General features: G+C 47.6%; 1 protein-coding gene across 3 annotated transcripts in view; it reads right to left on the bottom strand.

Moving 5' to 3' along the window:
* CASC3 (CASC3 exon junction complex subunit) overlaps positions 1-12,236 on the bottom strand; it is a 36,617-nt gene extending 24,381 nt beyond the window's left edge. For all 3 annotated transcript variants that reach the window (XR_639183.3, XM_003912963.3, XM_009190544.3), the window contains exons 1-3: positions 11,824-12,236; positions 11,352-11,379; positions 10,986-11,023 (exon numbers count right to left, since the gene is read on the bottom strand). Coding sequence is in view for 2 of the 3 variants with exons in the window: in XM_003912963.3 (XP_003913012.2) it covers positions 10,986-11,023; positions 11,352-11,379; positions 11,824-12,054 (297 nt within the window). In the remaining variant the exon portion in view is untranslated. The remainder of the gene's footprint in view (positions 1-10,985; positions 11,024-11,351; positions 11,380-11,823) is intronic.
* Positions 12,237-15,433: the final 3,197 nt, after the last annotated feature.

Below are 15,433 nucleotides of genomic sequence, written 5' to 3'. Positions count from 1 at the left end.
CTAATTTCTTAATATGTCCATTACCTTGATCCTTCTAACTTCTGCCTATCTATCAGTCCTTTCTCACATTCACTTTCTTCTCTCTCTAGACTCCACAGTTCATTCATTTCAATCACTACTAGTAATATCCCAATTCTCCTGCCACTCTCACATGCCTGGAACTGGATCAATTCAAATGTCTGCTTTCTCCAGGCCTACAACAGACTACTCCATTGCCAAAGGGGGTTAAACACATACGCACGCACACACATGCATGCACACACACTCTTTTTGAAGATGTCATTCTTTTGTTTTTTTCGAGAGTCTCACATTGTTACCCAGGCTGGAGTGCAGTGGTGCCATCATAGCTCGCTGTGGCCTCAACCTCCCAGGCTCAAGGGATCCTCCCACTCCAAGCTCCCAAGTAGCTGGGATATAGGCACACATCACTGCACCAGGCTAATTTTTTGGTAGAGAGAGGGTCTCACTTTATTGCCCAGATTGGTCTCAAACTCCTGGGCTCAAGCAATCCTCCTGCCTTGGCCTCCCAAAGTGCTTGGATTACAGGTGTGAGTCACAGTGCCTGGCTTGCTCTATCCTTCTGTTTCACAAAAACAAAGCACAGAAGGGAATGCTAACTTCCTTTGCACATACCTTTCCTTCCCACTTTTAATTACAATGGAAGATACTTCTCTTGTCTGGTTCCTACATCTTCTCACGTACTCAGTCAAGAATACCAGTGCTTACTTAATATTGTTATCTATTCCCTCGTTTGTCTCCCCGCCCCCTTTTTTTTTTTTGAGATGGAGTCTCACGCTGTCACCCAGGCTCGAGTGCCCACCACCACGCTTGGCTAATTTTTTTGTATTTTTAGTAGAGACGGGGTTTCACCATGTTAGCCAAGATGGTCTCGATCTCCTGACCTCGTGCCTCGGCCTCCCAAAGTGCTGGGATTACAGGCGTGAGCCACCACACCCGCCTTTTCCCTTTCTAATCTTCCTTTGCACATACCTTTCCTTCCCACTTCTCTGTAATTACAATGGAAGATGCCTGTTTTGTCTGGTTCCTACTTCTTCTCATATATTCAGTCAAAAATACCAGTACTCAATATTATTATCTATTCCCTTTTTTCCCCCCTTTATCTTTTCTTCAATCTTTGACCATATTTGAGACTCTCCTAACTTTTTAAAAAGCAACTAAATCACCTCTTGATCTCAAAGCAACCTTTCCAACTACCATCTCTTTCTCCTTCCCTCAGTCAAGTTTCTTTAACAAGTTTTTTTTGGCCAGGCACAGTGGCATGAACCTATTGTCTGAGCTATTCAGGAGGCTGATGTCGGAGGATTGTAAGTTCAAGTTCAAGCCCAGCTTGGGCAAAATAAGGAGACCCATTTCCAAAAAAAAAAAAAAAAAAAAGAATTCTTGGAAGACTCTCAGAAAATGGCAGTGGCACAGTTTTATCTGTCTTCAAATCTCCACATGGAATGAGAGCTCTGGACAGCAAAACCAAGATCCAAACCAAACCTTGGCCAGGCACAGTGGCTCACGCCCGTAATCTCAACACTTTGGGAAGCCGAGGTGGGTGGATCACCTGAAGCCAGGAGTTCGAGACCAGCCTGGCCAACATGGTAAAACTACGTCTCTACTAAAAATACAAAAATTAGCCAGGCATAGTGGCACGCACCTGTAATCCCAGCTACGTAGGAGGCTGAGATATGAGAATAGCTTGAACCTGGGAGGCAAAGACTGCAGTGAGCCATTGCATTCCAGCCTGGGCGACAGCAAAACTCTGTCTCAAAAAACAAAAAAGAAACCAAAACCTTCAGACAACACTGCAACAAGCTAAGTTACCAGGTATCCCCCAAGACCCAAAATGTAAGTGCATAACAAACCACCAACAGCTATAGGACCTGTACAGTATTGGTGTCCACGCAGGAGAAAGCAGAGAAAGCAAATGGACCTGAGAACAGGAGAACACTGAAATAATCAACAGGTAATCAAGGGAAAGTACAACTGTGAAAACTGAGAACTGTACTTAAAACTAGTAAGGGGGCCAGGCGCGGTGTCTCATGCCTGTAATCCCATCACTTTGGGAGGCTGAGGTGGGTAAATCATGAGGTCAGAAGTTCGAGACCATTCTGGCCAACATGGTGAAACCCCATCTCTACTAAAACAATACAAAAATTAGCTGGGTGTGGTGGCATGTGCCTATAATCACAGCTACTTGGGAGGCCGAGGCAGGAGAATCACTTGAACCCGGGAGGTGGAGGTTGCAGTCAGCAGAGATCACGCCACTGAACTCCAGTCTGGTGACAGAACTCCAGTCTGGCGTCTAAAAAAAAAAAAAAACAACAACAAAAACTAGCAAGGGTTCTACCAAGGGACTGTAAGGGCCCTGTGGTCAAAAGGTCTGGCTGGACACGGTGGTTCACGCCTGTAATCCCAGCACTTTGGGAGGCCGAGGTGGGTGGATCATCTGAGTCAGGAGTTTGAGACCAGCCAGGAAAACATGGTGAAACCTCATCTCTACTAAAAATACAAAAATTAGCCGGGCATGGTGGCACACGAGGACCCAGCTACTGGGGAGGCTAAGGCAGGAAAATCGCTTAAACCTGGGAGACAGAGGTTGCGGTGAGCTGAGATTGCGCCACTGCACTCCAGCCTGGGTGACACAGTGAGACTCCATCTCAAAAAAAAAAAAAAAAAAAGGTCTGAAGGGATGAAGCTGACCTGCCTGCCAGGGCTCCCTTCTGGGACAGAGCCCTACACTGTCCTAGAAGGGAGTTCCTAGAAGAGAAACTGTTGAGAGCAGAACCAAATTCAGTAGGACAGGGATGGTCCAGAACAAGCTGGGAAAGGGAACAAAAGCAACAAACCTCAGAAAGCAAGTCACCATATTTCTCACCACCACAGAAAAACAACAGAAGAAGGAGCTCTGTGAAGTTAGAAGAAGTTACTCTAAATCATGCTTCCTTCTAAAAGACCAGGAAAATTAACGTTACATAAAAATGAACAGAAAACATAGAAGTTAAATCTCGTATAAAGTTATAAGAAGAAAAAAAATAGCATTCCTACAGACAATGAAAGCATGCCAGAAAGATATCCACATATTTTTTCAAAATCGCAACTTCTATTTCAAAATGAGCTAAAAAGACATTAAGAAAATCATATAAGGCATGAAAGAACATCAATCAGAATTGGAAAAACTCAAAAATGAAATGAAAACTCAGAAAGGTATGAGCAATTAAGAATCAAAAGCTGTTTACCAGATATCACCACCTAAAAGTCCCACACCTTCTCAATCTCAAAACATCCAAAACCTAACCCACCACTGTCCTTTCAGAATTTTCCTGCTGTCCCTTCCTTAACAGTTCATCAACCTGCACATTCCTTTGACTCCTTTTTCTTTTTCTGAGTCAGGGTCTCACTTTGTTGTCCAGGCTGGAGTGCTGTGGAGTGATCATAGTTCTACAGCTCTGACCTCCCTGGGCTTAGATGATCCTCCTGCCTGAACCTCCTCAGCAGCTGGGACCACAGGCCTGCACCAGCAAGACCGGATAATCTTGTTTCCTACTTTTCTTTTGTAGAGACGGGATTTTTCCACGTTGCCCAGGTGGGTCTCAGGCTCCTAGGCTCAAGCAATCTACCTGCCTCAGCCTTCCAACGTGCTGTGATTATAGGCATGAGCCACGGTGCCTGGCCTCCTTTGACTCCTTAATTCAGGTTCCACATTCAATCAATGAAGGGGTTGTTAGTAACACTAGAATCTCTCTCTCATCTGTCCACATCTTGCCATTCCCACAAGTATGAACCTTCTTTAGGACACCATCGTCATGCTCCTTGGACTATCCTAACAACCTCTAAACAGCTCTTCTGCCTCTAGTCTTCCTCTGTGCCTCACCCACAATTCATCCTCCACATTTAAGCCTTCAATGGTACTTCTTTCCTTGCCATTAGGATAACATCCGAACTCCTTTACATATAGAATGGTAAGCTGTTATAAATTCACAATCCCCAAAACTAAATGAACACTCCATACTGCCTGTCACTTTTTCCAGCATTTCCAATCTCTAGTGACTACAGACAGTCCTGATGTATGATGGTTCAACTTATAATTTTGACTTTATGGTGACGTGAAAGCCATAAACATTCAGTAGAAACTGTACTTCTCAGCTGGGTGCAGTGGCTCACCACACAAGTAATCCCAGAACTTTGGGAGGCTAAGGTGGGAGGACCCCTTGAGCCCAGGAGTTCAAGACCAGCCTGGACAACATAGAGAGACCCCATCTCTATTTAAAATTTTTTTTTTTTTTTTTTTGAGACTGAGTCTTGCTCTGTCGCCCAGACTGGAGTGCTGTGGCCGGATCTCAGCTCACTGCAAGCTCCGCCTCCCGGGTTCCCGCCATTCCCCTGCCTCAGCCTCCTGAGTAGCTGGGACTACAGGCGCCCGCCACCTCACCCGGCTAGTTTTTTGTATTTTTTAGTAGAGACGGAGTTTCACCGTGTTAGCCAGGATGGTCTCAATCTCCTGACCTCGTGATCCGCCCGCCTCGGCCTCCCAAAGTGCTGGGATGACAGGCTTGAGCCACCGCGCCTGGCCTTAAAATATTTTTTAAAAAATAAAAAAGATGGCCAGACGCAGTGGCTCACGCCTGTCATCCCAGCACTTTGGGAGGCTAAGGAGGGCAGATTATGAGGTCAGGCGATCGAGACCATCCTGGCAAACACGGTGAAACCCTGTCTCTACTAAAAATACAAAAAAAATCAGCCAGACGTGGTGTGGGCGCTTGTAGTCCCAGCTACTCGGGAGGCTGAGGCAGAAGAATGGCTTGAACTCAGGGAGTGGAGCTTGCAGTGAGCGGAGACTGCGCCACTTCACTTCAGCCTGGGCAACAGAGCAAGACTCCGTCTCAAAAAAAAAAAAAGGAAAAGGCTGGGCGCGGTTGCTCACGCCTGTAATCCCAGCACTTTGGGAGGCTGAGGCAGGTGGATCACGAGGTCAGCAGATTGAGACCATCCTGGCTAACACGGTGAAACCCCGTCTCTACTAAAAATACAAAAAAATTAGCCGGACATGGTGGCGGATACCTGTAGTCCCAGCTACTCGGGAGGCTGCTGCACGAGAATCGCTTGAATCCAGGCAGCGGAGGTTGCAGTAAGCTGAGATCACGCCACTGCAGACAGAGTAAGACAGAGTGAGACTCTGTCTCAAAGAAAAAGAAAAAAAAAAGGAAATCATACTCCTTGAGATGCTAGATAGCAACAGAGAGCTGCTGCTCCAAGTTAGCCAAGAAGTTGTCTTGAACTTCTGAACTTATGATGGGTTTACCAGGATGGGATATAACTACACCATGAATCAAAAAGCAGCTGTACTGCAAATATTCCCCATCCCAAAACCACTTGTAACTCTGAATTCTGTCCACTTCTATTTTCAATATCACAACTCTACTCCATACCACACTAAGTACTTAAGTGGACACCTACAACAGCTTTCTTAACTAGCTTTTCTTCTCTGATCTTGTTCCTCTTAATTGCAGACAAAATAACTGCTGTAAAAGAATCCTCAAATTTTAAAGTACAGAGCACCAACCTAGGATATTCTTTAATACATAAATGTCTGAGTCCCAATGCCCCTCCCAAGAGTCTGTTTCAGTAGAGAATGGCCAATTGGATTTTCTTTTTTGAGACGGAGTCTCGCTTTCTGTCGCCCAGGCTGGAGGCAGGGCACGCATCTCGCTCACTGCAAAGCTCCGCTTCTCCCGGTTCATCAGCCATTCTCCGCTTCAGTCTCGAGTAGTTGGGACTTTCACCACCGCTAGTTTTTTGTATTTTTAGTAGAGACGGGGCCACCTATGTTAGCTGTGATGGTCTCGACCTCCTGACCTCGTGATCCACCCGCCGCCTCCCAAAGTGCTGGGATTACAGGTTGAGCCATCACAATGGGCCACTGATTTCTGATGCAAGTGTTCTCTGGATCTGAAAAACACTTTTTTGACGGAGGTCACGCCTCTGCCGCCCAGGCTGGAGTGCAGTGGCCAGGATCTCAGCTCACTGCAAGGCCTCGGCCCCGGTTCACGCATTCTCCTGCCTCAGCCTCCCGAGAAGCTGGGACTACAGGCTCGCCACTCACAGTTTTTGTATTTTAGAGACGTGGTTTCACTGCAGTTAGGCCAGGATGTATCTTGATCTCCTGGACCTCGTGATTCACCATCTCGCTCAGTGCTGGGATTACAGGCTTGAGCCACCGCGCCCGGCCTGAAAAACACTTCTTTAAAATTTAAATCAGACAAAGCATAGTGGCTCATGCTTGTAATCCCAGCACTCTGAAAGACCAAGACAGGTGTATCACTTGAGGTCAGGAGTTCGAGACCAGCCTGGCCAACATGGTGAAACCTCACCTGTACTAAAAATTAAAAAAAAATTAGCTGGGTGTGGTGGCGTGCATCTGTAGTCCCAGCTACCTGGCTACCTGGGAGGCTGAGGCAGGAGAATCGCTTGTACCTGGGAGGTGGAGGCTGCAGTGAGCTGAGATCGTACCACTGCACTACAGCCTGGGCATGTGACAGTGTGAGACTCCATCTCAGAGAAAAAAAAAAAAGGAAATAAAAATTTTAAAAAATAAAGAAATCCAATCACATCACTTTTTTTTTTTTTTTTTTTGAGACAGCGTCTTATTCTGTTGCCCAGGCTGGAGTGCAGGGGTACAATCTTGATTCACTGCAACCTCCACCTCCCAGGCTCAAGCAATCGTCCCACCTCACCAATTGGTGGCCCCTGCTCACCAATTTGTCTTTATTTCTAATACCTATCCTGTACCAACAACGCTCCAGTCACACCTAACTACTCCCAAGTTCCCAAACGCTATTTTCTCTATCTGGGCTTTCTCTCTTTTTAAAAAAAATTTTGGGCCAGGCGCAGTAGCTCATGCCTGTAATCCCAGCACTTTGGGAGGCCCAGGTGGATGGATCACGAGGTCAAGAGATGGAGACCATCCTAGGCAACATGATGGAACCCTATCTCTGCTAAAAATACAAAAATTAGCTGAGTGTGGTGGTGCACACCTGTAGTCCCAGCTACTCGGGACACTGAGGCAGGAGAATCACTTGAACCCGGGAGGCGGAGGCTCCAGTGAGCCGACATTGTACCACTGCACTCCAGCCTGGCTACAGAGCGAGACTCCATCTAAAAATAAAAAGAAAAAAAAAAAAATTGGGGGGCATGGTGACTCATGCCTGTAATCCCAGCACCTTGGGAGGCCAAGGCGGGTGGGTCACCTGAGGTCAGGAGTTCGAGACCAGCCTGACCAACATGGTGAAACCCCGTCTCTCCTAAAAACACAAAAATCAGGCGGGCGTGGTGGCATGCACCTATAATCCCAGCTACTTGGGAGACTGAGGCAGGAGAATGGCTTGAACCTGGGAGGCAGAGGTTGCAGTGAGCTGAGATCAAGCCACTGCACTCCAGTCTGGGCAAGAGAGTGACACTGTCTCAAAAAAGAAAAAAAATTTAATTTTTTTTGGCTGGGCATGCCGGCTCATGCTTGTAATCTCAGCACTTTGGGAGGTCAAGGTAGGAGGACTGTTTGAAGCCAGCAATTGGGGGCTGTAGTGAGCTGTGATCCCACAACTGCACTCCAGCCTGGGTGACTGGGCAACAGAGTGATACCCTGACTCTTCTTAAAAAAAAAAAAAAAAGAGGGCTGGGCACAGTGGCTCACACCTATAATCCTGGTACTTTGGGAAGATGATGCGGGCGGATCACCTGAGGTCGAGTTCATGACCAGCCTGGCCAACATGGTGAAACCCCGTCTCTACTACAAATACAAAAGTTAGCCGGGTGTGGTGGTGTGCACCTGTAATCCCAGCTACTCAGGAGGCTGAGCCAGGAAAATTGCTTGAACCTGGGAGGCGGAGGTTGCAGTGAGCCAAGATCACGCCACTGCACTCCTGTCTGGGTTACAGAGCAAGACTTCATCTCAAACAAAAAAAGAAAAGAAAGTTTTAAATTTTTGTGAGTACATAGAAGGTATATATATTTATGCAGTAGATGAGATTTTTTTTTTTGAGACAGAGTTTCATTCTTGTTGCCCAGGCTGGAGCACAATGGCACGATCTTAGCTCACTGCAACCTCCACCTCTTGGGTTCAAGTAATTCTCCTGCCTCAGTCTCCTGGGTCACTGGGATTACAGGCGCCAGCCACCACGCCTAGCTAATTTTTCTTTTTGTTGTTGTGTTTTTTTTTGAGACGGAGTCTTGCTCTGTGCCCCAGGCTGGAGTGCAGCAGCACGATCTCGGCTCACTGCAAGCTCCGCCCCCCGGGTTCACGCCATTCTCCTGCCTCAGCCTCCCAAGTAGCTGGGACTACAGGCACCCACCACCACGCCCAGCTAGTTTTTTTTATTTTTTTAGTAGAGACGGGGTTTCACGGTGTTAGCCAGGATGGTCTCGATCTCCTGACCTTGTGATCCGCCCGCCTTGGCCTCCCAAAGTGCTGGGATTACAGGCTTGAGCCACCGCAACCGGCGCTAATTTTTCTTTTCAGTAGAGATAGGGTTTTGCCACGTTGGCCAGGCTGGTCTTGAACTCCTGACCGCAGGTGATCCACCCGCCTCAGCCTCCCAAAGTGCTGGGATTACAGGTGTGAGCCACTGCGCCCGGCCCATGAGATATTTTTATATAGGTATACAATGTGTAATAATCATGTTAAGAGTAAATGGGGTACGGATCACTTCAAGCACTTACCCTTGTTACAATCAATTATATTACATTCTTTTATTGACACTTATTTTTTTTTGAGATGGAGTCTTGCCCTGTCACCAGCCTGGAGCACACTGGCGGGATCTCGGCTCACTGCAACCTCTGCCTCCCAGATTCAAGCGATTCTCCTGCCTCAGCCTCCTGAGTAGCTGGGACCATAGGCGCACGCCACCACACCCCAGCTAATTTTTGTATTTTTGGTAGAGACAGGATTTCACCATGTTGGCCAGGGTGGTCTCGATCTCTTGACTTCGTGATCCACCCACCTCGACCTCCCAAAGTGCTGGGATTACAGGCTTGAGCCACCACGCCCAGCCAATAGTTATTTTTAAATATACAATAAGTTACTGTTGACTGTAGTCACCATGTTGCAAATATGAAATTCTAGATCTTAGTCATTCTTATTTTTTAAATTTTTTTGAGACAGAGTCTTGCTCTGTTGCCCGGGCTGGATTACAGTGGTGTTGATTATGGCTCTCTGCCACCTCCACTTCCCAGGGTCAAGGGATTCTCCTGCCTCAGCCACTTGAGTAGCTGGAATTACGGGCATGCGTGACCACGACCTGCTAATTTTTGTATTTTTAGTAGAGATGGAGTTTTGCCAAGTTGGCCAGGCTGGTCTTGACCTCCTGGCCTCAAGTGACTGGCCCACCTTGGCCTCCCACAGTGCTGGGATTACAGGTGTGAGCCATTGCGCTGGGTTTAGATCTTATTCATCCTAAGTATTATTACTTTTTTGTACCCCTATGGTTTTTTTTTTTTTTCCAGACGGAGTCTCGCTCTGTCACCCAGGCTGGAGTGCAGTGGTGCGATCTCAGCTCACTGCAAGCTCCGCCTTCCGGGTTCACGCCATTCTCTTGCCTCAGCCTCCAGAGTAGGTGGGACTACAAGGCGCCCGCCACCATGCTTGGCTAATTTTTTGTATTTTTAGTAGAGACAGGGTTTCACCATGTTAGCCAGGATGGTCTCCACCTCCTCACCTTGTGATACGCCCGTCTCGGCCTCCCAAAGTGCTGGGATCACAGGCGTGAGCCACAGTGCCTGGCCTCTTTTTTTTTTAATGTATTTACTTTTTAAGACAGTCTCACTCCGTCACCCACATAGGAGTGCAGTGGCATGATTTCAGCTCACTGCCACCTCCATCTCCTGGAATCAAACAATTTTCGTGTCTCAGACTCCCAAGTAGCTGGAATTACAGGCATACATCACCATACCCAGCTAATTTTTGTTATTTTTTAGTAGAGATGGGTTTTCACCATGTTGGCCAGGCTGGTCTCAAACTCCTGGTCTCAAGTGATCCGCCTGCCTCAGTCTTCCAAAGTGCTGGGATTACAGGCATGAGCCAGTGCTCCCAGCCCCTATGGGCTTTCTTGACTGTTGTTCCCTCTGCCTAGAACACATTCTACCCAGTCAACTCTTAATCTTTCCTGACTGACTAGGATGGATTCAGTGTCCAGCTATAACACCCTACTTAGCCCTATCCCAGCGCTATCCTCTATCAGCAAGTGGTACAATTGCTTGAATGTTTGTCTGACTTCCTTATTAAGTTGTAAGATCTCTAAAGATAGGAATTTTGTTATAGTGTTCACTGTTCCATCTTCAAGGGCTTAACAGATTCTAAAATGTAGTAACGGTTCTAAAAATTTATAGACAAAATCTTTGATCCACTATCCAATTCCCCCTGTATATAATCCCATTAGCAGAACTCAGGACTCCACTCAACAACCCAGAAAACAAACATTTATTCTGATGGCATCTCTAGTAGTTTATCCAAAAGACAGGAAACTCTCCTAGAAACAGAGAAATCCCCACCTATAAAATGATGGATGCTCTTGACACAAAACATTCAGAATCCTACCCTTTCAAAGTCTTCAGATAGATTTGGAAAAAAAAATCCACAAAAAAAATATCCAACTGGCTGGCTTCTTAACCTACACTGCATAAAACAAACTGTCAAACATCTTTCAGAGGACTTCAAGATGTACTCATTCTCTTATTTAGAATCTCATATTCTTCAGACAAGAAGAGAAGTCAACTAACAGTATAACACCTGTGGCTTGAGACGGCATGCCCCAAGTTTTCCCTAGGTCTAAAGAGAACAAGACATTCTGTAACACTTTCTCAGAAGTATAAATGAAGAATACACAAGAGGATAAACACGGAGGTCATGGTACGTTTGCAACGAAGGTGTGTACACTTTCTAAAAGCATTTCTGGTCTGTACCATAGGAAAAAACCTGTCATACTCACTTCTGAGTCTTCTGCACTTTCATAATCCGAGAGAACAGCTGAAATAAAACAGAAATATGTGGAAAAACAGAAACCCAGAAACATTTTTTGGCTGCTTATTATAGGTCAGACTAAGAGTCTCATTTAATTCTGACATCAACCTACAACGTGGATAAAATTATAGTCTCCACTTACAGAAGGAAAAACAGACTCAGAGTAACTTGCACAAGACTACACTGCTAAAACCTATGCTCTTAAGCACTATGCTACAAAAAGCCACTCTGTGGCCCTAAATCCGTGTGTGAGAATGTCTACAGTTGGAAATAAATTTTTTGAGTTTATGTTAAAAAAAACTCTTGTCCTAATGGGGTAAAAGATGCTACTCACCATCACCTTCAATGCCATCTTCACTCTCCTGAAGGAAAGTAGAAGACATGGGTTAGTTCTGTGATTTCCAGAGGTGGGGAGCCCAATAAAGAAATGTGGGTGAAAAGCTGAAGACTGAGCACAAAATGGTCGGAGAGGGAGACAAGTAGTAGCCAAGGCAGGTCTGGTCTTTAATAAGTAGTAGCCAAGGCAGGTCTGGTCTCCTTCCCTCCAGACCCGATTTCTTAATAAACATCCGTTTTCCATCCCCAGCGGCTCTGCCATCCTCCCAGAAACCCCCAATCCTTCTTCCCTTAGAACTCCGGATGCAAACTCGCATTGGGATAACTCCCCTTTTCTCGTAAAAACAACAAAAAAAGTCCCAGTATCTACTCTCAACTCCCAGACACCTAGCATCACCTACACCCCGCCCCCGGCCGGCCGGCTCGCCGCCCGGTCCCCACCCCACCCCGCCTCGCCTGCGCGCACTCACACACTCCGACTCCTCAGCGCTCTTGGCGCCCCCGCTCTCCACCCGCCGCAAATGAAGGGCCCCGATTCGGCCTCCGCGCTGTGAAGGCAGAGAGCCGCTGCCGCCGCCTCCGGCGCTACCGCTGCAGCTCCCGCCGCCCCGCAACGGGGAGCCGCCGCTGTCTGAGCCCGAAGCACCAGATTCCTCGTCCTCGGTGTCTTGCGAAGCGCGCTGCCGCCGCCGGTCCGCCATCTTACGGAGAACGGCCACCGCCGGCGAGCTACTTACGCACCGCGCCCGTCCCAGAGGCTGCTGGGAGGCTCGCTAGCTAGTCCCGGCGTGCTGCGCGTGCGGCGCTCGGCCATCCCGCTTGGGGTGGGCGGGACACGGGGCGGGGCCTTGGCCTGCGGCAGGTTTGCGGCGGAACCGGATTACGTCTATCGGTGATGTAAGGGGGCGTGGCGCGGCTTCTGACTTCTCTTAGGCAGGCCTAGGGCGAGGGGAATTGAGACTTCAGCTGCTTCCCGGGTTCCTGGCCCGGCCATCTTGGGCTTCCCGAGTGGAAGGCATCGACCTGTCACAGCTTCACTGCAACACTGGGGCTGTTTCATGGTTTTCTGTTTCCGTTTCTCAGTTCTACCTACGTTTGAAGCAGGTCAATTTACTGCATTCCTTTGCTTGGTAATATCACGAATCAAGGTAAATCTTAAAAGCCGTAGTGCTGCGTCAGATTTGCTACACCAGCCCGGTTTTTAAGATAACGAGCGAAGGAGAAACCAATTGTCTGCAGTGAAGCCAGAGGACTTCTTGTTGCAGCGTTTTCTCTGTGTTCTCATTTCCTCTTCACGTTTCTTCCCACCCCAGCCATCACCTGTCCCAAAGTGCAGGCTGGTATGATGCCAGTGTTATCGGTTTGGTTTGGTTTGGTTTTGAGGCAGGGTCTCTTGCGCAGGCTGGAGTGCAGTGGCACGATCACGGCTCACTGCAGCTTTGACCTCCCGGGCACAGGTGACCTCCCTGCCTCAGCCTCCTTCGTAGTTGGGACAACCGTCACACACTACCACACCTGGCTAATTTTTCTATTTTTTGTAGAGATGGGGGTCTCGCTATTGCTCAGGCTTGTCTCCTGGCTGGGCTCAAGCGATCCTCTCGTCTCAGCCTCCCAAAGTGCTGGGATTACAGGCATGAGCTACTGCCCTTGTGAGGATTTTAAAACATATTTAAAAATAAATGGTCAGTAGAAACGGATGTTGATTCAAAATCCTGACATTATTTCCTTCTTAAGGTTCATGGAAATTCTTTGATTTTGGCAAGGCATTTGTCACCAATGAAAAGAATCAATGTATTTTCTTTGTACCATTATAAGGATATACAAAGTGCATGAGCTAAGTTTTTAGTGTACCTACAGGAGTGCACGCTAATAATGTATGTATCAAACAAAGGCCACTATGGCATAGGATTCTTTCCTGAGTAAAAAAAAAAAAAAAAATGTTTTTTTTTGAGACGGAGTCTCTGTCGCCCAGGCTGGAGTGCAGTGGCGCCATCTCTCCTCACTGCAAGCTCCGCCTCCCGGGTTCACGCCATTCTGCCTCAGCCTCCCGAGTAGCTGGGACTACAGGCGCCCGCCACCACGCCCGGCTAATTTTTTGTATTTTTAGTAGAGACGGGGTTTCACCGTGTTAGCCAGGATGGTCACGATCTCCTGACCTCATGATCCGCCCGCCTCGGCCTCCCAAAGTGCTGGGATTACAGGAGTGAGCCACCACGTGCAGCCTTTCCTGAGTAGAATTTTTATAAATAACATGGTTAAGGATCCTGATGTTTATCAGATTTATAGACAACATGAAACTGGAAGTAATTATGAATGCCTTCAGAGATTAAATGAAAATTCAAGGCCGGTTGCGGTGGCTCATGCCTGTAATCCCAGCACTTCGGGAGGCCAAGGCGGGCGGATCACGAGGTCAGGAGATCAAGACCATCCTGGCTAACACAGTGAAACCCCGTCTCTACTAAAAAATACAAAAAACTAGCCGGGCGAGATGGCGGGCGCCTGTAGTCCCAGGTACTTGGGAGGCTGAGGCAGAGTGGCGTGAACCCGCGAGGCGGAGCTTGCAGTGAGCCGAGATGGAGCCACTGCACTCCAGCCTGGGTGACAGAGAGACTCCGTCTCAGAAAAAAAATTCAAACAATCTCAGCTAATTAGACAAGTGGCCAAACGTGACGACTTGTAAGTCCAGCTCCAAAAGCCAACTGCCTGAGTTCAAAATGGAGGATATATGATTTAATAAGTGTTAAAGTAAAAGACCTGGAGGATCTTATCGATCATAAGCTAAACTGGTGCAAATAAGGCTGCCAAGTTTAGTGTCTAAATAAGGAAAGTGATAGTCTGCCACTTTGTCCTTCAGTTGTTTGGTCTGGGTCCAATTTAATTTTTTTTTTTTTGAGACAGTCTCGCTCTGTCGCCCAAGCTGGAGTGCAGTGACCGGATCTCAGCTCACTGCAAGCTCCGCCTCCCGGGTTTACGCCATTCTCCTGCCTCAGCCTCCCGAGTCGCTGGGACTACAGGCACCCACCACTTCGCCCGGCTAGGTTTTTGTATTTTTTAGTAGAGACGGGGTTTCACTGTGTTAGCCAGGATGATCTCGATCTCCTGACCTCGTGATCCGCCCGTCTTGGCCTCCCAAAGTGCTGGGATTAGAGGCTTGAGCCACCACGCCCGGCCTGTTTTTTTTTTTTTTCAGACAGAGTCTCGCTCTGTTACCCAGGCTTGAAGTGCTTTGGCGCGATCTCTGCTCACTGCAAGCTCCACCCCCCGGGGTTCATGCCATTCTCCTGCCTCAGCCTCCTGAGTAGCTGGGACTACCAGGGCCCACCCACCACGCCCGGCTAATTTTTTTGTATTTTTAGTAGAGACGGGGTTTCACCGTGTTAGCCAGGATGGTCTCGATCTCCTGACCTCGTGATCCGCCCACCTCGGCCTCCCAAAGTGCTGGGATTACAGGCGTGAGCCACCTTGCCCGGCCTTGAGCCACAGCAATCTTTAACTAGGGACTATGAAGAAAAGGAGGGATTGATCTTTTTTTCATTATCCTAGAAGGCAAAGCAAAAACCAATGGGTTTAAGTTACAAGAAGTTAGATTTTTGTCAACAAGCAAGAATTTTCAAACACTTAGGGGGAAAAATGTAATGTAAAAAACAAAGTGTTGAAGCAGAAGCTGGAATTTGCTCCTCTGGAATGTTATCAAGGGTAAATCATGTATCAGGGGTCACACTAGATGACCTCTAAGGTCTTTCCAACTGTAAGATTTTGTTAACTTAGACACCAGGGACCAAGTATCCTATAATCTCGTTTCTGAAGTTGCTAATTATATATTTTTTTTGAGTTGGAGTCTCCCTCTGTCTCCCAGGCTGGAGTGCAATGGCATGATCTCGGTTCACCACAACCTCTGCCCCTCCTGGGTTCACACGATTCTCATGCCTCAGCCTTCCAAGTAGCTGGGATTACAGGTGCCTGCCACCACACCTGGCTAATTTATTGTATTTTTAGTAGAGACAGGGTTTCACCATGTTGGCCAGGCTGGTTTCGAACTTCTGACCTCAGGTGATCTACCCGCCTCAGCCTCCCAAAGTG

This window comes from Papio anubis, chromosome 17, assembly GCF_008728515.1.
Source record: "Papio anubis isolate 15944 chromosome 17, Panubis1.0, whole genome shotgun sequence".
In the NCBI taxonomy this organism is placed as follows: Eukaryota; Metazoa; Chordata; class Mammalia; order Primates; family Cercopithecidae; genus Papio; species Papio anubis.
This window is presented reverse-complemented; position numbering and strand designations above follow the sequence as displayed.